At 47.0% G+C, this 26,146-nt stretch overlaps 1 protein-coding gene across 1 annotated transcript; it reads left to right on the forward strand.

The window, feature by feature from the left end:
• Nucleotides 1-7,237: 7,237 nt before the first annotated feature.
• On the forward strand, nt 7,238-25,890 carry LOC122927138 (interferon-inducible GTPase 5-like). Its single transcript, XM_044278729.1, has 2 exons — nt 7,238-7,289; nt 22,498-25,890. Exon 2 carries the CDS (start codon nt 22,525-22,527, stop codon nt 23,764-23,766), a length of 1,242 nt encoding a protein of 413 aa, XP_044134664.1. The 5' UTR covers nt 7,238-7,289; nt 22,498-22,524; the 3' UTR covers nt 23,767-25,890.
• The last annotated feature ends 256 nt before the right edge of the window (nt 25,891-26,146 follow it).

A 26,146-nucleotide genomic window follows, 5' to 3' on the forward strand; every position in this document is an offset into this window, starting at 1 on the left:
ACGCTGAGGTACACGCTGAGGTACATGCTGAGGTACATGCTGAGGTACACGCTGAGGTACATGCTGAGGTACATGCTGAGGTACACGCTGAGGTACACGCTGAGGTACACACTGAGGTACATGCTGAGGTACATGCTGAGGTACATGCTGAGGTACACGCTGAGGTACACGCTGAGGTACATGCTGAGGTACATGCTGAGGTACATGCTGAGGTACATGCTGTGTTTACACGCTGAGGTACACGCTGAGGTACACGCTGAGGTACACGCTGTGGTACACGCTGAGGTACATGCTGAGGTACATGCTGTGTTTACACGCTGAGGTACACGCTGAGGTACACGCTGAGGTACACGCTGTGGTACACGCTGAGGTACACGCTGAGGTACACGCTGAGGTACATGCTGAGGTACACACTGAGGTACACGCTGAGGTACACGCTGAGGTACACACTGAGGTACACGCTGAGGTACACGCTGAGGTACACGCTGAGGTACATGCTGAGGTACATGCTGAGGTACATGCTGAGGTACACGCTGAGGTACATGCTGAGGTACACGCTGAGGTACACGCTGAGGTACACGCTGAGGTACACGCTGAGGTACATGCTGAGGTACATGCTGAGGTACACGCTGAGGTACATGCTGTGTTTACACGCTGAGGTACACGCTGAGGTACACGCTGAGGTACACGCTGAGGTACACGCTGAGGTACGCGCTGAGGTACACGCTGAGGTACATGCTGAGGTACACGCTGAGGTACACGCTGAGGTACACGCTGAGGTACATGCTGAGGTACATGCTGAGGTACACGCTGAGGTACATGCTGAGGTACATGCTGAGGTACACGCTGAGGTACACGCTGAGGTACACACTGAGGTACATGCTGAGGTACATGCTGAGGTACATGCTGAGGTACACGCTGAGGTACACGCTGAGGTACATGCTGAGGTACATGCTGAGGTACATGCTGAGGTACATGCTGTGTTTACACGCTGAGGTACACGCTGAGGTACACGCTGAGGTACACGCTGAGGTACATGCTGAGGTACATGCTGAGGTACATGCTGTGTTTACACGCTGAGGTACACGCTGAGGTACACGCTGAGGTACATGCTGAGGTACATGCTGAGGTACACGCTGAGGTACATGCTGAGGTACATGCTGAGGTACACGCTGAGGTACACGCTGAGGTACATGCTGAGGTACACACTGAGGTACACACTGAGGTACACGCTGAGGTACATGCTGAGGTACACACTGAGGTACATGCTGAGGTACACGCTGAGGTACATGCTGAGGTACACACTGAGGTACACACTGAGGTACACGCTGAGGTACATGCTGAGGTACACACTGAGGTACATGCTGAGGTACACGCTGAGGTACACGCTGAGGTACACGCTGAGGTACATGCTGAGGTACATGCTGTGTTTACATGCTGAGGTACATGCTGAGGTACACGCTGAGGTACACGCTGAGGTACATGCTGAGGTACATGCTGAGGGGGCGTGTACCGACAAAGCCTGAGCTCTGCCTCATGAATATTTCTGGGCGTGAACAACCTGACCTTCCCCTCACCCTGCTCTGCACAATCTTCTCCTAGCTCACACCGGCAGAAGATCTTCCTGTCACATTGCAGCTGCCGGATCCGCCGATCAGTCTGACAACTGACAGAATTTGTAGACGGATCCTGGTGCGGATCCATCTAGAAATGCATTGCAAGAACGGATCCGTCTATCCGCTTGTCATGCGGATGGACGGATCCCTCTGGCAGTCTTTTTCACAGTTTTCCCGGTCTGTGCATGTGCAGACTGGAAGGACGGATCCGTCCCTCGGTTGTTTTGCGATGCCGGATCCGGCAGGCAGTTCCGTCGTCGGAACTGCTCGCCGGATCACTATGCTGCAAGTGTGAAAGTAGACTTAGTCCTGCGACCTCTCGCCGTGCTGCGCTTATAGTCAATGGGGACAGAGCGGCACTGCCAAATAGCGGCAGGGCGGATCCGACAGGGTGAACAGCCTGTCGGATACGTCCTGCCGCTAGTGTGAAAGTACCATTATCAGTATCTGTATCTAAGCAATATCTATATTATTCAAATATATATTCACTATGGATATTGCTTAGATAAATATATACTGAATATTGGTGGCAGATATGGATTATGTATAGCTGAATCAAAAAATATGATGGCCAATTATTTATTTATTTTTCCCAGGGGGTGTTCAATGTGTAATGTCTACTAGTGGGGGGGGGGGGGGGGGGGACAGGGCTGTAAGAGCGATCCCCAGACGCAGAGGGGAACGGGTACAAACTGCCACCTCTAGCCCCAGTGAGTGCAGGAGCGATAAACATACCCTGCTGCCGGAGAAGAGGTCGCCTCGGCTCTGGTATGTACTGCGCATGAGCGATCGCATACCCGAGGCAGTGTGAGGAGAGCTGGAGGGGGGCGGGCACCAGAGGCGCTGACGTCTCGTTTACAGAGCCTGGCCACGCCCTCAAGCAGGGAGGAGCCTGTAAACGAGGCGTCAGCGCCGGCTTACTGACGTCGGGGGTCACATGACCCAGAACTGAACTGGCCAAACAGTGAAAGATAGCTTATGTAAGTGATTTGAAGAAACTTTCATTGGATTATAATAAGAGTAATTAGAATACATTTATTTTAGTTGGATAACCCCTTTAAGGACTTTTGGGTCTTTGAAAAGCTTTCTTAGAATAATAACTGAGAATTTCGCTCCCTACACTGCCTTTCCCTCCCTACCCTCTGCTCTCCCTGACTATGACCGAGCACTTGTCATCGGGTGGTATATAGCACGCAATGACGCGTTCCGGACAGCCAATCACTGTAATGCCAGCAGCCAACATGACTACTGGCATTACAAAAAATAGTAGTAAGACAGCACTACTCACTGAGACTTTAGTGGTGGTTCCAGCGGTGTCGAATCCTGGCCTATGGACTCCCAGATGTATTCCTTTCTGCAACTGCTATGCTGGCATTACCGTGATGGCAGTACTTACCTGCATGTTTATTGGCTGCTTAGTGAAAGCCGTGAAACATGCGGGGAGGAGACTTGAGCACATGTGGTACTCGGCCGAGCATGCTCGCTCATGACTATTCACAATCCATGTCCTACATATGGCTGCCTCCTGCCCAGGGGGCATGTTCAATCAGATACATGAATCGTGATGGTGTAAAGTAGACATATACAGAACAGTATTAGGTAGAATACAGTATTAAGAGAAAGTAAATGCTACGTGAGACATTTAGAAGTTCATATTAGAGATCCATGGTGCGTCAAGAGGGTCTCCGGTATCAATAGTTGGTGAGGTGGTGAAGCCATGCCAGGAGCTGTGGTCACAAGTAGGCTCAATCAATATATTGTAGATGTGAGGTACATAGATGGGCCTAGTGGATGTAATCAAGTCACAGTTAAGGATCCAGTCATAAAAGACACAGCAATATAAGAAAAACATTTCTGTGGAGGAGGACATGGGTGTAGCTTACCTGGCTGAGCCTCACCGGGGTTTAGGTTAGAGGTTAGGAGGAAGCAAGGGCCCTCTGGAGTATAGTGGCGCAAAAGTGGATGAGGCAAATGCCTCCTGAGTATGACACTGGGCCGCATGGCATGATGGTGTCCTTAAGAGTAAATACGCTGGAAGCGCACAAGGAGTAGGGTGGTCCCGTGGGCCAGGATGTGGGAGGCTTGGGAGCTACTGCGCAAGCGCACAGGGTGGAGGGTGAAAAAAAGATGGCCAGCGCTGTGGAATGATGTAGAGCACATGTGCCGCTACAGCCGGGAATAGGGGAACGGAAAGGGGGGGAGGAGGGACAGAGGGACAGCTGAGTGGGAGCAAAGGGATCGGGCACAGAAAGGGCTGTCTAAAGGAGTGAGAAGAGAAAGGGGAAAGAAGGAAAAGTGAGGAAAAGAAAAGGCAGCGGGGAAGGGAAAAATGAAAAGGAGTGGGAAAAAAGAAGAAAAGAGAAAAAGAAAAGGAAAATACAATATTTAAATAAATAAAAAACAATAAAAAAAATCTAAATGTTGAATAAAAAATTATGAAGATAAAAAATAAAAATAAAAAGTTAAAAATAAACAAAATGAAAATTATAGGGGGAAAAATGGAAAAAGAAAAAAAGGAAAAAGAAAAAGAGAAGAGAAAAGGAGATAAAAAAAGGAAAAGGAAAAGGAAAGAGAACCCTTAGACTGATTGGTAGACTAGAACTAGAACGTGGGTCATAGGATTCCTATTTCTAAGGATAGAGCTACATTGATGAAAGACTGAATTGCTATTTGACTGGAGGGGGAGATCCATCACGCTGTCGGGTCCTCCGGAACCGGGCAGTGTTCCAGTGAACAGGATTAAGCTGGGCCATAACCATCCTGGCAGGACGGGGACACTGCCTTCATAGCCCTTTCTTCTCCCAATGCTTTGTCTTCTCACTGATGGATCCTGGCAGCCGGCATCTGCTAAACATTAGCTCCACCGCAAATAAGTCTATAGGTTTCTGCATCTGTACATATGTGGACGCGAGGGTGGACGTCCATGTGGGCGATCAGGTGTCCATGTGTATGGAGGAATGCGTGGACATGTGAAAGTCCAGGTTCACCAGTGAGCACATGGGTCTGTGTGCACCAGAGATTATACCGGAGAACGTCTGCATTAGCTGATAGCAGGTCATGGCTGTCTTCTGGATGGGAGAGATATGCCATATCAGCTGGGTGCTGAGGAGCAATACAAAGTCCTGGACACGGAGCCCGTCCTGATGTGAAACACCCAGTTTAGTGAAGAAACCGCCTTTGCTTTGCTCAACTGGACTAAGTATCAGTATCCTCTGTAAGTCAGCTGTCAGCACGGCATACTTCAGGTTACCCGGCGCCCTGGGCGAAAAGTCATTTCTTATATGGTATGTCACCCTTCCCCCATGGACTGTGCCCGCTGCTGCTACTTCCTATATAATGTGCCATCCTTCCCCCATGGACTGTGCCCGCTGCTGCTTCACCTCCTCCCCAATGCTGACTTACTGGTTGTGCTGCTGGCAGAGCGCGGTCAGGGCCAGGGGCAGATCTCCACTGAGCTGGACTGGAGTCTGGACTGGTGACAGTGCGGGATCAGGTCAGGTCCAGACTGGTCAGTCAGGTCCCAGTGCGACGCTAGGATTTAATCCAGTCACAAATGATGTTTCTCTGACTGCTGCAGAACCTCCTAATACACACCTCAGCTGCTGCAGAACCTCCTAACACACACCTCAGCTGCTGCAGAACCTCCTAATACACACCTCAGCTGCTGCAGAACCTCCTAATACACACCTCAGCTGCTGCAGAACCTCCTAACACACACCTCAGCTGCTGCAGAACCTCATAATACACACCTCAGCTCCTGCAGAACCTCATAATACACACCTCAGCTCCTGCAGAACCTCATAATACACACCTCAGCATCTGCAGAACCTCATAATACACACGTCAGCTGCTGCAGAACCTCCTAATACACACCTCAGCTGCCGCAGAACCTCCTAATACACACCTCAGCTGCTGCAGAACCTCCTAATACACACCTCAGCTGCTGCAGAACATCATACTACACACATTATCTGCTGCAGAACATCATACTCTGTGCCTTCTGCTCAGTGCCCCCATACATAGTGCTACATGCTCTGTGCCCCAATACATAGTGCTACATGTTCTGTGCCCCCATACATAGTGCTACATGCTCTGTGCCCCAATACATAGTGCTACATGCTCAGTGCCCCCATACATAGTGCTACATGCTCTGTGTCCCCATACATAGTGCTACATGCTCTGTGCCTCCTGCTCTATGACCCCATGCTCTCTGTCCAGATATACAATGCACACAATACTTACCTTCCGTGGTCCCAGGATGGCCTCCCGCGATGCAGTTCTTTACTCTTCAGGCCAGCCCTGCATCTGCAGAATGTCGCAGTTGGAGCAATGACATCATAGCGCTACCTGCATCGCAACAAACTGCCGAGCAGCCGTTCAGGGAACCGATAGTTCCTTTATCCTGCCAGCACTGCTCAATTATATGTCAGTCCTATGGATGCTGATAAAACTGAGTTCAGAGGTGCCCAAAAACTGGGTGAACCATCCCAGTGAACGGGTGCCCAGGAGAAAGAACCATCTGGTGCCCCAATTCAGGAGTGAGGAGTGATGTGTCCTGGTGCCACTTGCTAAGACCGGCCCTGGCTGTGACTAACTCTGAGGCTATGTTCACATGGAGTTTTTTGTGAGCTTTAAAAAAAACAGATGCAAAATCTGCTTCAGGATTTCTCCTAGTTTTTTCAATGTGATTTTTATTTTGATGTGGTTTGTGATCCTGCCGATGTCAGTGGGAAGTTTGGATGTGGATTCAACCTGGAATCCGCACTAAGAATGATCACGTCACTTCTTTATTTCACACCACAGTTTTTAAAAGTGGAAGATATGGTGCCTTGTAAATTAGGAAGTGGTTTCACATTGAAATCAAGATGCTTTGGAAGCATTTGCTATTTGTTTTTTAGCTGCAGAATCCACACCAAAAACAACATGTAAAAAAACTCCAGATGTTGCCTTAGGGCCCGGTCACTGCGTTTACTGTGTCAAACTCCGCGGTGGTTTCTACCAAGGTTGTTCCCTTTAGATGCCACAGCTTATGGAGCTAAGCCGCACGCACAGAGCCACCGCGGCTTCAATCGATGGCTGTCCGCCCACCGTTCCTAAAAAGGGACATGTCACTTCTTGGCGCGATCTCGGCATTGAAGGAGGCCTAAGTTAGAATTTTTGGAATGCGGTGTGCAGAATCCATGAGTTTGCTACTAAAACCACCCCTTTCAGATGAATGAAACAACAAATGCATTTCCTCTGGATATTCTCTAAGGCATCTGCAGGTCCTGGAAGGCGAGATATTCAGGATTGGTTAGTAGATGGCGTCCTGGTGATTCATATAGTACAGGGTGGTCTCCTACAGGACTCCCAGCTGTTCATGGCACCACGCCAGGTCCAATCCTGGAGCCTCAGAACATGGTCGGCTTGTTACTGTAGCTCTTATTGAAAAATGTGAAACCGTTTGTATCACACAGCTCTAGATCCTGCACACATTGCTGGGGAGGGAGGGGGTCTCATAGACTTTGCTCTGGCCCTCTGTCGCCTCTACCAGCAGCTTCTGTACTATACCATGTCCACTCCCTCCCAGTTCCCCCTCCTCTTCCACACAGTCCCTGTCACTCACATACATGGACCGCCTTATGGTGTCACATACACAACTTGTATAGGAAGGAAGAGAGAGCGGAGAGCCAGGTAGGTACCAGGAGATCCCTGTATCTCTACGACCCCTGCCTATAGAAGAGGAAAGGGCAAAGAACACAGGATATGCAAAGGGAAGCAGCAGAGGGGGTCAGATCTTATAAAACACGGCCGAGCTGTAATAACACCTCAGCTCGGCTGCACTTTCACTTTCCCTAGCTGGAACATGTCGTTACAGATGAGCATGTTGGGAGTTGTAGCTGCATGATAAAAAACTCAGAGTTCAGACATTTATTTTTGCACAGTGCTATAGTTCAAGCTTTGCAAAAGTCAGAGCAGTGATCGCAGAAGCCTCTGGTCCATATCTAGTCTGAAATATGCGAAAAGTCCGATTGGGGTGGGTCAGGCAGGCGGGATCTCCAGGGGGACCAAGAACGGGGCAGCACCAGCTACAGTCCCTAGCAAATCAACGGCATTTATTAGTAAAGGCTAAATGTCGATTTTTTTTCTTATTGATACAAAGTTTCAAAAGTAGAAAATGAAACAATTTTGTGAGGATGTGATTAAAATATCATACGGTTTGGTGTTCGCAGGTCATAAGCAGACCTAAGTGTTTCAGTGTTTGCCCTGGATAGCTCATCAATATCATATTGGCGGGGGTCCGACACCCGACCCCCCCCCCCCCCCCCCCCGGCTAGCTGTATGAGGAGACGGCGCGCACAGTGTGCACGTGCCGTCTCCTGTCTCTCTTCCTGTTCACTGTGCATGCCGTCTCCTCATACAGCTGATCAGCAGGAGTGCCGGGTGTCGGACCCCCCATCGATCTGATATTGATGACCTATCCTGGTTCCTGGAGAACCCTTTAATGCTGAGTGAAGGAGCCCATACACAGTAGATCAATGGCCAAATTTGGCTTAGGCAGGGTACTGGCTTTCCTTAAAGAGACCGGCTGCGTATGGAGACTTAGGCCTCTTTCACACGGGCGAGTATTCCGCGTGGGTGCAATGTGTGAGTTGAACGCATTGCACCCGCACTGAATCCTGACCCATATATTTCTATGGGGCTGTGCACATGAGCGGTGATTTTCACGCATCACTTGTGCGTTGCGTGAAAATCGCAGCAAGCTCTATATTCTGCGTTTTTCACGCAACGCCATATCCCATAGAAGTGAATGGGGCCGTGTGAAAATCGCAAGCATCCGCAAGCAAGTGCGGATGCGGTGCGATTTTCACACATGGTTGCTAGGTGACGATCGGGCTGGGGACCCGATCTGTATTATTTTCCCTTATAACATGGTTATAAGGAAAAATAATAGCATTCTGAATACAGAATGCAAAGTAAAATAGTGATGGAGGGGTTAAAAATAAAAAAAAACGTAACTTACCGTCACCGAGTCCACATGAACGCGTAGTTGCGGATCTCTGTCTTCTTCTGTAATGTTGAGCTGCCGGCTAAGGACCTGTGGTGACGTGACATCACATGATCCAATCACATGGTCCCTCACCATGGTGATGAACCATGTGATTGGACCATGTGATGAGCTGTCACAACCAGACAGCTGAGAAGCTCTGACAGAGTGTCACAACCAGACAGCTGAGAAGCTCTGACAGAGGCCTTTCAGAACCTCCTCCTTGAGTTTCTGTGTTGTGGTATTCAGCTCCTCCTCTCGTTAGCCTCTCTCAGCTGTCATGTGTTGGACTAATTGCTTCCCTTTAAATTCTTCCCCAGAAGGCTTTTCTGGGCGGCTTATACTACTTCCTGGACTGTGTGTGCACGCTGACTCTGTCCTCCTGTTTGCTTCAAAGCTAAGTGTTGTACCTTTATCTGTTATTTTCTGTTTGCTGGATCCCAGGTGACCCTGACTCCCTCCGTATCTTGTGTAGGGAGCCGGTGGTCGTGTCCCCTCACTATTGTAGGGTGCTCAGGGCTTTATAGTCAAGGTTCGTGGATATGCAAACCTCCACCATTCGGATCTTTGCATAGGCTGAGCAGCCAGGGAAAGTGCCAGGTCTTCTGCAGGGGTCTCTCTTGGTTCCCTAGTTTTTGGATCCAGCGAGTCGTTTATACATGTTGCTTTGCCTTGTTTCCTGTACACCGTCCGTGACATTATAAGCCGCCATAACCGTCTCAAGCATGGATCCGGTTTCACTTTTGGCTGAACGCTTCCAGGGTCTTTCATTGGAGGTAGCTGACCTCCGTAAGACTTTTTCTCAGCTTCAAGTGACCGGTTCAGCTTGCGTTCATGGAGTTTGTTCTGAGCCTAAGATCTCGCTCCCGGATACGTTCTCCGGGGGTAGTGAGAATTTTGTGCGTTTTAGAGAGGCTTGCAAACTCCATTTTCGCCTTCTTCCCCATTCTTCTGGTGATGAGGAACGGAGGGTGGGGATCATTATATCGCTGCTCAGAGGTAACGCTCAGTCCTGGGCCTTTTCGCTGTCGGAGGGGGCACGGCCTCTCCGTTCAGTGGATGAATTCTTTTTAGCCCTGGGTCAGATATATGATGATCCGGATAGTATTGCTCTGGCTGAGTCTAAACTACGTCTATTATGCCAGGGTAAACAATCCGCAGAAATATACTGCTCAGAATTTCGGAGATGGGCAGTTGATACTGGTTGGAATGATGCTGCGCTCCGAAGTCAATTTTGCCATGGTCTTTCAGAGGGATTGAAAGATGCATTTGCCTTTCATGAGAGGCCTATTTCTTTGGACTCTGCTATGTCTCAGGCCGTTCGTATTGACAGGCGTCTTAGAGAGAGAGGAGAGATGTCCCCTTCCTGTCATACTCAGTCCCAGGACAGTGCAGCGGTCCCATTCTGTGCGCAGGGGTCTCAGTCGCTGTCAGCCCCTTCTGAGCAGGAGCCCATGCAGCTGGGGTTGATTGCTTCTGACAATAGAAGATTCAGCTCGCATGGGAGGGTTTGTTTTTGTTGTGGAGATATAAATCATTTGGCAAATATTTGTCCCTCTAGGAGATTCAGGCAGTTTTCTGGGAGTAATAAAGAAACAAACAGGAAAAAATCTTTTAAAAATGTTCCGTCTGTTACTATTGGCAGGGTTGAGGCGGAAATTGAAGGTTTTCCATTTGCTTGTAGTTCCCGTTTTGTCCTGCCGGCTAGGGTGGCGCTAGAGAGCAAGAACATTTTTTGTGAGATTTTTGTGGATAGTGGAGCAGCGGTCAATCTCATTGATAATCAATTTGCTATAACTCATGGTTTCCAGGTATGCACTTTGGGAAAGGATATTCCTGTTTTTGCTATCGATTCCGCTCCACTTTCTCAAAAATCATTAAAGGGCATAGTTCACAATATCCGTTTAATTGTGAGTGATGCTCATGTTGAGGATGTGTCATGTTTCGTCCTTAGCGGTTTACCCACCCCTCTGGTGTTAGGGCTGCCCTGGCTCACTAAGCATAACCCCACCATTGATTGGCAAGCGAGGCAAATAAATGGTTGGAGTGACTTTTGCAGAGAGAATTGCCTCATGACATCTGTTTCTGAGGTTGCTACTAAGACTGTACCATCTTTTCTCTCTGAATTTTCGGATGTCTTCTCTGAGAGTGGAGTTCAGGATTTGCCCCCGCACAGGGAGTACGATTGCCCTATTAATCTCATCCCAGACGCCAAGCTGCCTAAATCTCGTTTATACAATCTTTCCCAACCTGAGAGGATCGCTATGCGTGCTTATATCTCTGAGAGTCTGAGAAAGGGACACATACGACCCTCGAAGTCACCTGTTGCCGTTGGTTTTTTCTTTGTTAAGAAAAAAGATGGTTCTTTAAGACCTTGTCTGGATTTCAGGGAGCTGAACAATATCACAATTCGTGACCCTTATCCGCTTCCTCTGATCCCGGACCTGTTTAACCAGGTTGTTGGGGCTAAAGTCTTTTCCAAATTAGATCTAAGAGGGGCATACAACCTGGTCAGGGTCAGAGAAGGGGACGAATGGAAGACGGCCTTCAATACCCCTGAGGGCCATTTTGAAAATTTGGTTATGCCTTTTGGTTTGATGAATGCCCCAGCCGTTTTTCAGCATTTCGTGAACAGCATTTTTTATCATTTGATGGGAAAATTTGTATTGGTGTATTTGGATGACATTTTGATTTTTTCTCCCGATTTCAAAACTCATAAGGAACATTTACGTCAGGTCTTGCTCATCCTGCGGGAGAATAAATTATATGCGAAACTGGAAAAATGTGTGTTTGCGGTTCCAGAAATTCAATTTCTGGGGTTTCTTCTCTCCGCTTCTGGTTTTTGCATGGACCCCGAGAAGGTCCGCGCTGTGCTTGAGTGGGAGCTTCCTGAGAATCAAAAGGCGCTGATGCGTTTTTTGGGCTTTGCCAATTATTACAGGAAGTTCATTTTGAATTATTCTTCTATTGTTAAACCACTCACTGATATGACCAGAAAGGGGGTAGATTTTTCTTCTTGGTCAGTAGAGGCGCGTAAGGCTTTTTCTGATATCAAGGAGAGTTTTGCTTCCGCTCCCATCTTGGTGCAACCTGATGTTTCTTTACCCTTCATAGTTGAGGTTGATGCTTCTGAGGTGGGTGTGGGGGCGGTCTTATCTCAGGGTTCCTCTCCTGCCAATTGGCGACCGTGTGCCTTTTTCTCAAGAAAACTCTCCTCCGCAGAGAGAAATTACGATGTGGGAGATAGAGAATTGTTGGCCATCAAGTTGGCTTTTGAGGAATGGCGCCATTGGCTAGAGGGAGCCAGACACCCTATTACCGTATTTACTGACCATAAAAATCTGGCCTACTTGGAGTCAGCCAAGCGTCTGAACCCGAGACAGGCCAGATGGTCGTTGTTCTTTTCTAGGTTTAATTTTGTTGTCACGTTCCGCCCTGGAGTTAAGAATGTGAAGGCAGATGCCCTGTCACGTTGTTTTCCGGGAGGCGGGAATTTTGAAGACCCGGGTCCCATTTTGGCTGAAGGTGTGGTGGTCTCTGCTCTTTTTCCTGAATTGGAGGCAGAGGTGCAGGCAGCCCAGTCAGAGGCTCCTGATCTTTGTCCTCCTGGGAGGTTGTTTGTGCCTCTCGCTTTAAGACACAAGATTTTTAAAGAACACCACGATACGGTCCTTGCTGGGCACCCGGGGGTAAGAGCCACACTGGATCTCATCGCTCGGAGATTCTGGTGTACCTTGTTCAGTGGGAGGGGTATGGTCCTGAGGAGAGGATGTGGGTCCCAGTGATGGACATTAAAGCCTCTCGTCTCATCAGGGCTTTCCATAGGTCCCATCCTGAGAAGGTGGGTTCTGAGTGTCCGGAGTCCACTCGTAGAGGGAGGGGTACTGTCACAACCAGACAGCTGAGAAGCTCTGACAGAGGCCTTTCAGAACCTCCTCCTTGAGTTTCTGTGTTGTGGTATTCAGCTCCTCCTCTCGTTAGCCTCTCTCAGCTGTCATGTGTTGGACTAATTGCTTCCCTTTAAATTCTTCCCCAGAAGGCTTTTCTGGGCGGCTTATACTACTTCCTGGAGTGTGTGTGCACGCTGACTCTGTCCTCCTGTTTGCTTCAAAGCTAAGTGTTGTACCTTTATCTGTTATTTTCTGTTTGCTGGATCCCAGGTGACCCTGACTCCCTCCGTATCTTGTGTAGGGAGCCGGTGGTCGTGTCCCCTCACTATTGTAGGGTGCTCAGGGCTTTATAGTCAAGGTTCGTGGATATGCAAACCTCCACCATTCGGATCTTTGCATAGGCTGAGCAGCCAGGGAAAGTGCCAGGTCTTCTGCAGGGGTCTCCCTTGGTTCCTTAGTTTTTGGATCCAGCGAGTCGTTTATACATGTTGCTTTGCCTTGTTTCCTGTACACCGTCCGTGACATGAGCACAGTGACGTAATCAAAGGTCCTATTCCTGTGCACAGCAAAGAAGAAGACAGAAGAGATGTCGGCTGACCGATCAAGTGGATTAAGTGAGTTAAATTATTATTATTATTTTTTTAACCCCTTCAGCACTATTGTACTATGTATTCTGTATTAAGAATGCTATTATTTTCCCTTATAACCATGTTATAAGGGAAAATAATACAATCTACACAACACATAACTCAAACCCGAACTTCTCTGAAGAAGTCCAGGTTCGGGTCTGGGTACCAAACATGCAGATTTTTCTCACGCGCGTGAAAAAGGCATTACAATGATTTGCACTCACTCGGAATAATCGCGCATTTTCCCACAACGCACCCGCATCTTATCTGGGCAAAAAACATTACGCCCGTGTGAAAGAGGCCTTATAGGCAATGCTCCACGGGAAAATAATTTGTAAAGAGGTATCTCCCAGGGAAAGAGATCCATCTTGTTAGCGCCACCTTGTGGAAGAGGCTCCCTATAAGTAAAAGTCCTTTTAACAAGTCTTGGGATATCACAAGGGAAAATAGTCAAATATCCATCCGTAGACAGCTGTGTCGAAGTGATGGACACTTGTCAGTACAGGGTAGGATTCTGGCTTGCTGAGTGCGATTCCTTGGACTCATTAAAGGGTTTCTCCAGGAATTAAGAAAATGAAAATATTTTAATATTACTTTATTATAAATATATTCCCAAATACCTTTCATTAGTTATAATGGCCTGTTTTGTCTAGGGGGAAATCATTAGGAGAAATAAAATGGCCCCCGTCCTATTAGTACACACAAAATCTGTCCTAATCACACAGCAGGACAAGTGACTCCAGGACACTGAGCTAAAGAGCAGCCTCATCCTTCGCTCTACTCTGCTTGTCATGGATTATGATCCTGAATACAGCTGATAAGATCTTCAGCTTAATCGCTGTAGGAATGGAGTTCCCGAGGAGACATGAAGTACAGAGGACAGACAGGACAGACTGTGGTAATGGAGACTGCATGCAAGTGCAGCTGCTCATCAGCCACATCCCCAACTCCTATCTGTACTTCATGTCTCCTCATGAACTCCATTCCCCCCGAGATCCAGCTGAAGATTTTATCATCTGCATTTAGGATAGAGACAGGAGAATGAGGCAGCTCTTTACTTCAGTGTCCTGAAGTCACTTGTCCTCCTGTGTTAATTGTCAGAAGAAAAAAAGGCTGGTTGAGAATGAGCCTTATAAAATCCTCCCTTTAAATTAGGCGCAGCAGCAGTGCAGTGTGGATGTGGAAAGTGAATGTGGGAGTAGTAGCATCAGCAGCAGTGCAGTCTGGATGTGGAATGGGTAGGGTATTAGAGATACGTGGCCGCAATTGAAGCAGAAGTAATAGTAGTAGTAATAGTGGTAGTCGTAGTAGTGACAGATGCATAGGGTTAATAGTGGTGGCAGTAGGGGATTAGCAGCAAGCAGCAGCAGCTGAGGTGGTGGCATATGGGATATGTTGGCAGGCAGACAGCAGCGGCCATATGGAATATGTTGGAAGGCAGGCAGCAGCAGTGGCATGAAGGTGGCAGTGGCATGATGCAAGCAGAACTGTACAGAACATGATGGTAGTTATGCAGCAGTGGCATGATGGCGGCAGCGGTATGATAGAGGCAGCAGCAGCAGCATGAAGGTGGCAATGGCATAATGGAGGCAGCAGCAGCAGCCCTCCAAAACGTGAAAGTAGGCAGGCAAACAGCTACATGCAAGATGGGGAACTGTAAGCAAGACCAGATCTATTCATCGGCTTCAGCCTCAGGTGAAAATCCTCCAGGCTTGGTTGATCTTGACAAAAGTGATTTTCTGGACACTGGCGGAGGACAACTTGGTCCGTTTGGGTGTCATCACGCTGAAAACCCTCTCCCAGATGACACTGGAGGCTGGGCAAGAAAGAAGAAAAAGAGTGTGCTGTGCCAGTTCAGACCACTGTTCCAGTCTGCTTGCCCAGGAATTCATGTGGTCAGGGAACTGTGTATGCGCCAGAAACTGTAGGCCTGAACCTGGGCGTTGAGGTGGGAGCTCTCGGCTTGCTGACTGGCCTCAGGCTGGCTCGGGATGTGAAAAAAAACTCTCCTTCAGGTTGAGAAGACTGAACTGATTGCTGCTGCCGCAGCTTCTGCTGCTTATGGTGGCGGGAAAGGGATGACTCTATGGGGGGTGGAGAAGAGTCTCCCTTTCAGACTCGCTGGAGGCCGGCGTCTGCTACAGTAAATTGCATACATAGTATTTCCTGTTAATAACGTAATTTGGCCTTCCTTTCTGCAAGAGGAAAACATTCCGCCATGTTGCCTTGGTAGCGAGGGTCTAAAAGCATGGCTACCCAGTAATCATCAGACTGCTTCATGTCAATGATACGCCTGTCTCTGCGTAAGCAAGTAAGCATACAGTTCACCATTCTGCTCCTCCACCTCCACCGGAAGCATGTCATCAAGCAAAGACGTGTCTCTCATTCTCCCAGGTGGTCTCTGGTGGGACATCCTTTGCTGGCCACGAGGGGCAGGGTGTCGCCCCCGGAGGGCTAAGCTAGAACAGATTTGTGCTTTACACGCACGTGTCACTCTGTGAGATCCATGCCGGATCTTGGTACTGCTGGAAGATGGGACTCCATCAATCCCAGCACTGACGCTGGTCAGGAGTTCTGGGACGTCGGAACCCCTAGCATCAGCTGTTGCCAGAGAACCTCTATTGTCATGTCTCCTGACTTGGACATGTGGTGGGAGGTTCCTTCCTCTGCACGCTCTCAGCCCTCACCTGTGCTTCCCTGGTCTGAGGGTAGAGATTGGGAGTGACCTCAGTGGTGTCAGGTGATATGTGGAGGGACATTTAAACCTGGTCTTTTCCCCCACTCACTGCTGATTATTTAGTTACTTCCTGGTTCTGGATCTGAAGCTATCTGCTGAGTGGTTTCTCTGGTTATTGACTCTGGCTTTGGTTGCCTTCTGGTTCTTGTGCCCTGGCTTACGTTTACTGACCAATCTTGTGTTTCCCCATTGACCATTGTATAGTGTCACGGTATTTACTTTGGGGTTTTTCCCAACTGCGGCTGGTGTGCCCAGCCACCAGCCGCCCTACTTTGTGACTCCTGGGAAGGGCTCTGCCGAAGTCCTTCTTCCTGCTCGAGGTGGGTGAAGAGTACCCCGGCCCTCAAGGGTGTTCAGAGTGTGACGGCTTGCGCAAAGTGTGTCTGGTACTGCGTTTGCTGGCAGTCAGTTTGGCTTTATCGTTACATTAGCATCACACCAGCAGGAGTCTTGGACGAGCTGCCACTGACTGATCTTGAAACAACAGATGCTCCCTGCTGCGGAGGCTGTCTGGTGCATGATAAAATCATTCATGGCTTTCTGCTGCTCCTCCAGATGCTCAAGCATGTGCAATGCTGAATTCCAGCAGGTTGGAACATTGCATTGTAAGTGATAGGCCGCTCTGTCACTGCAAGTGCAGGAGAATGTTCCTCACCACATAAGATTGGCTGAAGTGATTGGACAGTCTCCTGGACATTGTCAGCACCTTGTGTAAGCCAATGTACTTATTTAGAAAGGACTGCACCACTAGGTTGATAACGTACGCCATGCAGAGAGCTTGTATTATTTCCTCCAGGTTCAGGGCGGCCAGGATGTTGCACCCATTGTCGCTGACCACTTTGCAGGATAATTGCTGCTTGATGTACTTTACCTGAGTCGTTACTCTCACCCAGGCTGATCAGCTCCAACATGGAGTGGCAATGCTTGACCTGACACATGTGATAGGAAACAGGGGTAGTGACCCTGTGCCCTGCTGGTGTTGTGGATGGGGCAGGGTCCATGGAGGAGGAGGATAAGTGCCTGGTGTGGGAGCCAGGCAGTAACTGCACCGCCAGCAACTTGGCCAGGTGGGAATTAAGCTTGCACACCAGCGAATTGCTGGGCGTGTAGACTTGTTTCCTGGACACGACGTCCGTTATTGATAACTGATGTTGGAGCAGAGGAGTCTGAGAGGGAGAAGCAGAAAGGGATGATGACGATGTGAAAGACACCGCACTGCCTGTGGATGTGGCCTGGGTACCACAAGGGGGGGCAAGGAGAAGGAGGAAACTTCTGTTGCTGGCTGCCACTTTGGCTTGCTCACGGGATGGGGTGATGCCGCCTCATGTGGTTCAATAGATCTGTGGTGCCTACATTTGGGTTTGCCTGCCCATGGCTTATTTTGTTCTTGCAGAGCTTGCACAAGGCAATGCTTTTGTTTTCCTGCAACGTGGAGAAAAACTGCCAGTTGGGAGATACTCGCGCAAAGCTAGACTAAGAAGAACACCAGACAGAGGAAGGAAGCCACTTAAAGGGGAAGTGCAGACACAAGCATACCAAACCACAGGTTACCAGCCGCAACAGCATGCGTGGCAACCATGTCACGGCAATCACCCAGAAGGCCGAGACACTGCCACCGCATGCTCTCACACAAACACGTTGCCACGGGCAACTGCAAGTGTGGCAAAAGTGTCACAACACAAACCAAAGGCCGTGACAGTTCCGTTTCCGTTATGCAGGGGAGTCCTCTACTAGTCAGCTACTTAGTCACGATGGTTCTGTGAACCGCTGTCACAGTTATTAGCCCACTCTCGGTGCTATCATGGATGTCTACGCTCTATATTAATTTGACGATAGCTAGTAATTTCAGCTAGCTTGTCAGTTCAGACTGGGAACCCTTGTCACAGTACATTGCCATTTCAAATTTGGCTGCCCAAGTGTGTCCACTTGTCAGCTTATCCCCTTCCCCCGACTGTATATTGGTGGTGCGCCTGCGGTGTGATACCGCCTATCTTATCACTAACAACACAGGGATTGTGAAAAAGCTCCCCCAATGTGTTTTGCTGTGAAACCGGCGTCATCAGGGGTAAGGAGCTTAGCAAACCGAGTGTCTAGATCGGAAGTCTTATATGCTCAATAGACGTGCCCTGTTACATTGTATCCAAAGCCGAAACAAGGTTTGCTACACTGTCAGAGATACTCACCAATCAGCAGAACACATCTTGCAACAAAATATCCTATCAGGTTGGCGATCAAAAACAGCAAATTGGGATTTACTGTAGATACTTTTCAACCAGAAGGAACAAGCATGGCGATTAATTTCCAGTGGATATCTTTACAGAGTCCCCCTAGGAGTTCACTGGGGCCTCTCGCTCTGTAGATGTTTAGATCTGCAATTTTTATAGGAAAGAGTATAGAGGAAGAATCCAACTTCCTCAGAAGAGATTATTTATATGGTTAGATTCCTCCGTATTCTAATTGTATTTAATTATATTGTTTACAAGGACCAACTTTTTTATGTTTTATTTAGTTTTTACATATTATTACTTTTATTTTGTTTTGTTTTTTATGATATCAATTATGGCTGCTGTTTTAAGGGGGTCCCTAGAATGGTCGATAGCCCCAGATATTATAAGGCAGATCTAAAGAGAGTGGCTTAAAATGATCATACTACTTCTTATGTTGCTAGTTGCTTTTTTAAATATATTTAAAGAATTTTGTTGCATTTACAGACTGGAAACGAGCTTTCTTTTATCTTAGGGACTCTTTTTTAGGTAAGTAATATAAAATCCAATTTTTGAGACCATAATTTACTTAAATAAATGCTGAGAAGAAGAAACCTTCATTTAGGCCTATCGGACTCTTGGTGTTGAATCAATAGATCCACCAGGCCAATTCCTGAAGTAGCCTTTTGTCTATTCCCCCCCCCCCCCCTTCCCGGCTCAAAGTCAGCTTTTCTAATCCCCAAAAGCGCAGACTATCTTTATGTACTGTAAGGGATCAACTCTTTTCAGGGGGTCACACTCACAGATACGTATCTCACCAGACAACGGATTTTCATGTCCAAACTGTGCATTTATTTTGACACTCTTCTCACAAAGGATAGTCCAGTTATACATCACTGGGTGGGGTGAGGTTCCCGCACCGCCAACACTTAAAACACAAATAAACTCCTGCCCGTCTAGGCGCTACCTAAACAAAATACGTCCCTACCTCACTCCTAGAGCTCAGTTCACACATGGACATCATATGCGGCTTTCCTCGGCCAACATCAATACAGCAGCCTCCAGGCTGTGGCAATTCCAGTACCTTTTGGGGGAGTGTGGCCCAGTAGTCCTCCCGACTCTGGCCGTGCAACCCTCGTTCTCTAGGTGTCGCTAGGTCCCCCCAAACTTCAGGCTATTCAAAGCCTTGTGGCCCCTCAGTCCTCCTGACTGAGACCACACACAGAGCCTCTGCTTCACAAAACAGTCTCGCTCTCTTTATTTCACCCTGGGAGGTGCTTTATGCCAGCCCGAGCACCTCCAGCTGGTCTCACCTGTGGTGGAATAGGGGTGTGGACTGAACTATCCACCCCTTCCTTGCCTCTTACCTCTGTGAGATTTGTCACTATCTCACATACCCCCCTCTTTGTTCAAACCCGTTGGGGTGAACATTAGCATCAAATCCAGGTGCTCGTGAACGGGCATCGACCTGGCCTACAGTCTTCCTCTTATTCTGCCAGACCCAGGACAACAGCGCTTGGTTTGTCACCCTCATGAGTTTATTACAGAGCTGACAAGGCCTCTGGGATTTTCTTGCCCATCTCATGAGCAAGTACTTTCTTGGACTGCAGCAACTCTTGACTGAACTGGACCCAGTTATGGTTGTGTCCCTACCCTTTCTCTTTTGCCTTACGGGGCTCCTTCAGCAGAGTAGGTTTCTTATGACTCCTTTTCCACGCATCTGGACCACTTTCCCATTATTCTCAGCAGGGGTTTCTTCGGGTTTGGGAACAGCTTCAGAGTCATCTGCATCTTCAGTGACTTTTCCCACTTTGGCAGTCGCTCCTTCCGCCCTAACCTTGGTCTCTGGAACATCCGAGGATTTCTCCCACTCCAACTCACTGGCCTTAGCTTCTTCAGCCTTTGAGTCACCTTTGGAGTCTTCATTCACTTTGTTAGCCTTCTCATCCTTCTCGGACACGGCATCATATGCTTGCATTCTTAACCCCTCTTACTCTTTCTCATCAAGGTTGGAGGTACTAGGGACACTGGGGTCCTCATCAGACTTTTCGTCTTCTGGCATTCCCTCCAGAGGGTCACCCAGGTTATTGTTCCCCATTCGTGTAGTCTCTAGGAGAGCCATCTCACAGTAGTAGACATCTGCATGCTGGTCGTCTATCTCCTCGTATTTCTTCCCCAACAGACCGCTGGATTTCTGGAGGGCATTGACAGCAGAGGGGATGTCTTTCATGATCAGGTCCTGGCTACTCATTGCCACGAGTCTCTTAGATTCAGCCTCCATATCAGCCACTTTACCTGGTTCGCAGAACCATCTTCAATCTTCTTTGCCTCGGCCGGCACCATCATCTCCAGACCCATTCTTAACAGGCTCTGGCTTAGACTTCTCCAGCTCCAGAATTACATCTCTGTCAGAAGATTTTAGACTATACTTATACACCCATATAAGTAAAAGACATTAAATAGTAATTTTTGAAGACCCTACTGTCATTTGAGATAGGCCCACTGTGGGTGGACATTTACTATAATTGCATGTATGTAAAAATGGATAGATCTGAATAAGAGTTCTAACTAACCACTGACAGAACTATACATGCCATCCAAATTATATCTCTGGTGACCACCAATTCCAGTAATAAACTGAGAGGGATTGCATTTTTTTAATCAAAATCACATTATTCATGTCACATTTCTTTCTTATTTCTTGTTGCATTGAATAAAATGTACATTTTATGTTAATAGGTCAAAAATAGGGTGTGTATAACCTTTGGCTGTTGGTTCTTTTTTCTAATATTATTATACCCTGGACCAAATATTGGGTCTATATATCTTGTGTAAACTCAGAAGTCACCTCCATATCATCCTGCTGCAACTCAGAGGAGGAGTGAGCCATCCTATCCACAATCTCATCCTCCTTCTCCTCAACGATAATGTTGTGCCTTTCCAAAGCCAGGTGGGACATCTGCAGCCTACTACTACTATTACTACTACTATTTATTAGTACTTTTACTATTACTACTACTACTACTTCTTGCCCTATAGTTAATGCTGCTACCACCCACATTTTGGCTCTGGGTCTTTCGTTTGCAACCCTTCCCAGAAATTTTGGGGCCTAAATGTACACAAAGTATGGAACTGTATGCAAATCTGTCTTTCGGAACTTAAAGAAATGAGGCATAATACGATGTCCTTCTCTTTCCACAAACGCACTGAAGACACTACTACCAACAGTTGACTTTACAAAAAATGCTGTATTGGTGCCACTAACAGATTTGGGCCTAATGTCTTTTGGGCATTAAAATATGCAGATTCAGAAAAAAAATGCCTCTAGTGTAAAACATAATTTGACAACCTACTGTGCCATTATTTCCCAACACTTGAAATGCCTGGAGATGAAAAAACACTGATTTTGGCCTCGTTTTTACGTTATCACTCAGAGATGTAAAAGGTCCACTACCCTGCATATTGTAAGACACGTGTATGCTGTTTTCCCAAACTTCAACCAAAAACAATTACATTTAAACTGTGTGGAGATGCACCAACACAGATTTATGCCTAGTATGTCACGTTATCATTTACATATATTATCGTATGCTACCCTGTGTATTGTAAGACACACGTATACTATTTTCCTAAACGTAGACAAAAAAAATTACCCACATGGAGATGCCCCCTGACATGGAGTTTGGTCCAGTATTTCAGGTGTTTTCACTGAGATTTCAAATGCTACATCTATCGTCTGGGTAGTAAAACACATGTTGTTTAGCACACCCCAATAGCATACCGAAACCACGGTCTACGGATGGATTTCTGGCTTGACTATTTTCCCTTGTTATGTTACAAGTCTTTTCAAAAAGTCAGACTTCAACTCATAGGGAGCCATTTCCACAAGGTGGCACTAGTCAAATGAGTGGAGTACAGCCAGCATAAGGCGGCCATACACACGAGACAATGATAGTGGTCCGCTGATATTATCTAACCTAGCCTATCACATTGTTGTCTGGGAAAACTCTGCCATCCGCCATTGCGAACAATAATTTCTGCTAAATTTTCAATCAATGGATGACCAAAATCAGCCATTTTGGCCGATTTATCTCATGTGTATGACCGGCTTATGAGCTTTTCCTGCTCTGTCTGACCTTCCTCGGTTACTTATTTAAATGTAATACTATGCTTCCCCTTCAAAGGAAATGTATGGCCAGACTATTTTTAGAGAAATGGTTGTCTTAATGAGAAAACCCCTTTAATAACAACTGAGAAGGAAGTTACATAACAACATTCTCCAGATAGAAAACAATGGAGACTAATTTCATCTCTCTGCCAGATTCCTCTTCTTAGTTCAGAAGGTCACCAGTTCCTCTTTTCTTCTAATGTCCTGTTCCTCTTTCTTCCCGCAGAACTTCAGATTGCAGAAGGATAAGAATATGGATTCCAAAAATTTTGTTTCAGAAAATGAATTGCAGGAGATGAAGAACTTTTTTGAAAATCAAGATTTTGCAGAAGCCGTGGAAGGTGTGAAAAGATGTCTCGATGACATTGATCAAGTCCCGTTAAACATTGCTGTAACTGGGGAATCAGGATCGGGAAAATCAACTTTTATTAACGTTATGCGTGGTGTGAGCGATGAGGAAAAAGGTTCTGCCAAGACAGGAGTGGTCGAGACAACCATGGTCCCATCGCCTTATTTACACCCACATCACAGAAACGTGAGGTATTGGGACCTCCCCGGGATTGGAACTCCAGGATTTAAGCCGATGGATTATCTGAAGTTAGTTAACTTCAATCAATACGACTTTTTTTTCATCATCACAACGGAACGTTTCAAAGAATGTCACATCCTTTTGGCTCAAGCCATAAAGTCCATGGGGAAGAAGTTCTACTTTCTGAGATCTAAAATAGACTCAGTCTTGAAAGGGTACAGACGAGGAAAAAGAAACTGCTACAAGGATGAGGATATACTGAAGGAAATCCGAGAGGACTGCATTAATGGTCTTCGGGCTGGAGGCATCGAAAACCCTCATGTGTTTCTACTCTCCTGTCTAGAACCAGAAAAATATGACTTTTACCTCATCCAGAAGACACTAGAGGATGAACTTCCGAGTCACAAGAGACACATATTCCTTTTGTCTCAGCCCAATTTTTTCCACCAGGCTCTAGAGGAAAAAAGAAAGACCTTTGTAATGCAGATATGGAAGTGGGCCATCGTCTCTGCCATGAACGTTGCAAAGTCACAATGGTCAGGAGAAAACAGCACATCGTCATCTGTTCCATATTTATCTCCCAGTGGTGACCTCACACTCATGGTCAACGTATTGGAAGAATACAAAACAGCTTTTGGACTAGATACGAGATCCCTTATAATATTAGCAGACACCTTTGGAAAAGATCTTGAGGATTTGAGATCTGTGATCAGAACCTCCACTGCGTCTCAGGACATAACTCAGGAACTGGTTTTCCATCACATAAGGAGCCAAGGACTGACGGACATGGGTCGAACAGTCGCAGTTTGTGTAAATCAATTCGTTCCGCAGATAAGCATGTTGGCGAGTGGAGGAGTTGCCTTTGGTACGACTTACTGGATACTCAGCAGCCTCCTAGCAAATATGGCGGAAGATTCAGCAAGGGTGCTATCAAAGGCATTAGGAGCTCCTGAGGAAGCATTTTAATTGGTCGCCTAAAAAAAATTATGTCAATCCTTGTCCTGAAATGTCAGACTCAAATATGAAACCTCATGCCAAACTTCATCTTCTATGTACCCACCATCTGAAATACTGTACATTCAGGGCCGATACCCTCTTATTTTATGTAAAGAATACTGTTTGACTCCTGTATATCTTAGGCCTCGTGCACACAGTAGAGCCAGGTGCACAGAAACTGCAGGGGGCACATGAAGTAATTATTACGGAGCTGCAAGCACCCAGTGCACTGCTGTACGGTGTCATATTGCACCATGTTAGTACATATTCTCTCCAAGAAGCAATGCCATGATACGGTATCTGATGGAACATGCTGGGATCGGTGAGAAAAATATATTTGTGTGCCTCCCTCTAAAATCAGAAGGAATGGGAAAAACATCATGGGCCAAAAGCCTTCTATAGCAGCCATAGCAATAATAAGGTCCGAGCACAAGGCCCTGAAAATGTCTGCAGATCTAAAGGGGCTGCCTGACCCCTAAACCAAAAATAATTGTGTAAAATAAAGAAAGAAGCAGCTCTGTTCCAACGCCAAAGGTCCTGCACCCGCTGCTTCTGATCCCAGGCAGATCGTAAGTGTGATGTCCCATCTGTGGTCACGTGCTCGGCTGCAGACAATCACTAGACGTGTCTCCAAACACCATGTCAGCCTCTGCAGTCGCTGCGTCCACAGGGGACTAGAAGCAGCAGGGACAGGACACTCTGTGCGTCCGAGCTCAGCCAATTTCATGAGGGGAGCGGCTTTTTTTAATTTACTTTAGAAACATTCCTGGCAGTAAATACTTTTGGTTTGGGGGTTGAACGACCCTTTGAAGATTATCGAAAACAGTTAAATAGTAAATAAAAAAAATTCTGTTCATCAGTAGTAAACTTTCAGGAATTTATAAGCCAAATTTAAAAAATGTATTTGTTTTTCAATTCTTTTTGGGACAGGAACATCTGCAGTGCAGCACAATATCAGCAGGTCCCACTAAATCAAACAGATCCCTGGACACGGAGCCTTGCAACCGCTTGTGACAAAGGTGAACGCTGGACGCCCCATTGGTCCTATATGTGGTTCTCCAGCTGATGCTAAACTATAACTATAAGCATGCTGGGAACTGTATTTCCACAATTGATGGAAAGTTACTGGTTCACACTGGAGCACCATTTGTTCACAGTGCATTTTGTGACAAAATTCATTTTGTAGAATTCTCATTCAAAATGAGATTCTGTGCGACAAATTGAATTCTGTAATTCTATGTCACTAAATTCTGTGTAACAAAATACAATCCTGTTAATCTTGTGAAACAGAATTTTATTTTGTCGCAAAGAATATCATCAGCCATTCGTTGCATTGGGGACCACAAATTACTATATCCGTGCGGATTCCGCAGATGGATCCAGACCCCCTCAACTTGAATGGGTCCATGATCCATTCACTCAGCAAAAAAATAGAACATGTTCTATTTTTTTGCGGGGGCACGGATAGAAACCCCACGGAAGCACTCAAGTGAATGGGTCCGCATCTGTGCCTGCATATGTAACGCCCCAGAGTGGCATTACCACCTTTTACGCCTCTCTACTATTCCCTATGGTTGACTAATGTCATCTATGCGCTTATTATCTGATCCTGCAAAATGTGCATATTCTTTTCCATGTAAATGTTCTGTTATAATGTAATGTGCCTGGTTCACCAGCAGATGGCGGCAACTATGGCAGTGCTAGTTTGCCTAGGATGGAACCTTTCTTTCCATTCTAGCCCTCTCTAAAGAGTGAGGAGTTTAGTCAGTGAAAGTCAGTCTAGTCTACCCCCTACAAAGGGAGGGTGTGCAGCAGCTCTGTTGGACCTGGAGGTTTAAGCTTCCAGCCTCAGGAGCCAGGAGTAAAGTTTCCCTGGATGAAGACAGAGTCAGACTACAGAGTTAGGTTTCAGCATACAGCAGAAGAAAGGAAAAGTTCCTATTTAATCCTGCCAATACAGCAGAGCCTAAGAGAGTACAGATGTAGCAGAACCTAATGTGTTTGCCTGCCAGAAGTTCATGCCAAAACCTGCTGATGACCAAGATAAAGTTGGAAGATTGTTTCTCTGATGAAAGTTTATTCAAGTAAAGCTGTTGTTCACTGTTACACCAAGTCTGGACTCCAATTTATTCCTTCATTCCACCATTCAACTACGCCCTTTCACTGCAGCAGACGGGCACGCTTGGGGTTTCCAGGATAACCAGGTAGGAGCACCGTGACAAGTGCTACACCTCTAAGGGACATTAGGCCCCCTACACCACTCTGGCATTCCTACCCAGGGTACCCAATATAACATCACTAAAAAGGGGATTTATCCCCTGTTGCTGCAATGCAACTGGCATCACGACAA

This window comes from Bufo gargarizans, chromosome 2, assembly GCF_014858855.1.
Source record: "Bufo gargarizans isolate SCDJY-AF-19 chromosome 2, ASM1485885v1, whole genome shotgun sequence".
Taxonomy (NCBI): Eukaryota; Metazoa; Chordata; class Amphibia; order Anura; family Bufonidae; genus Bufo; species Bufo gargarizans.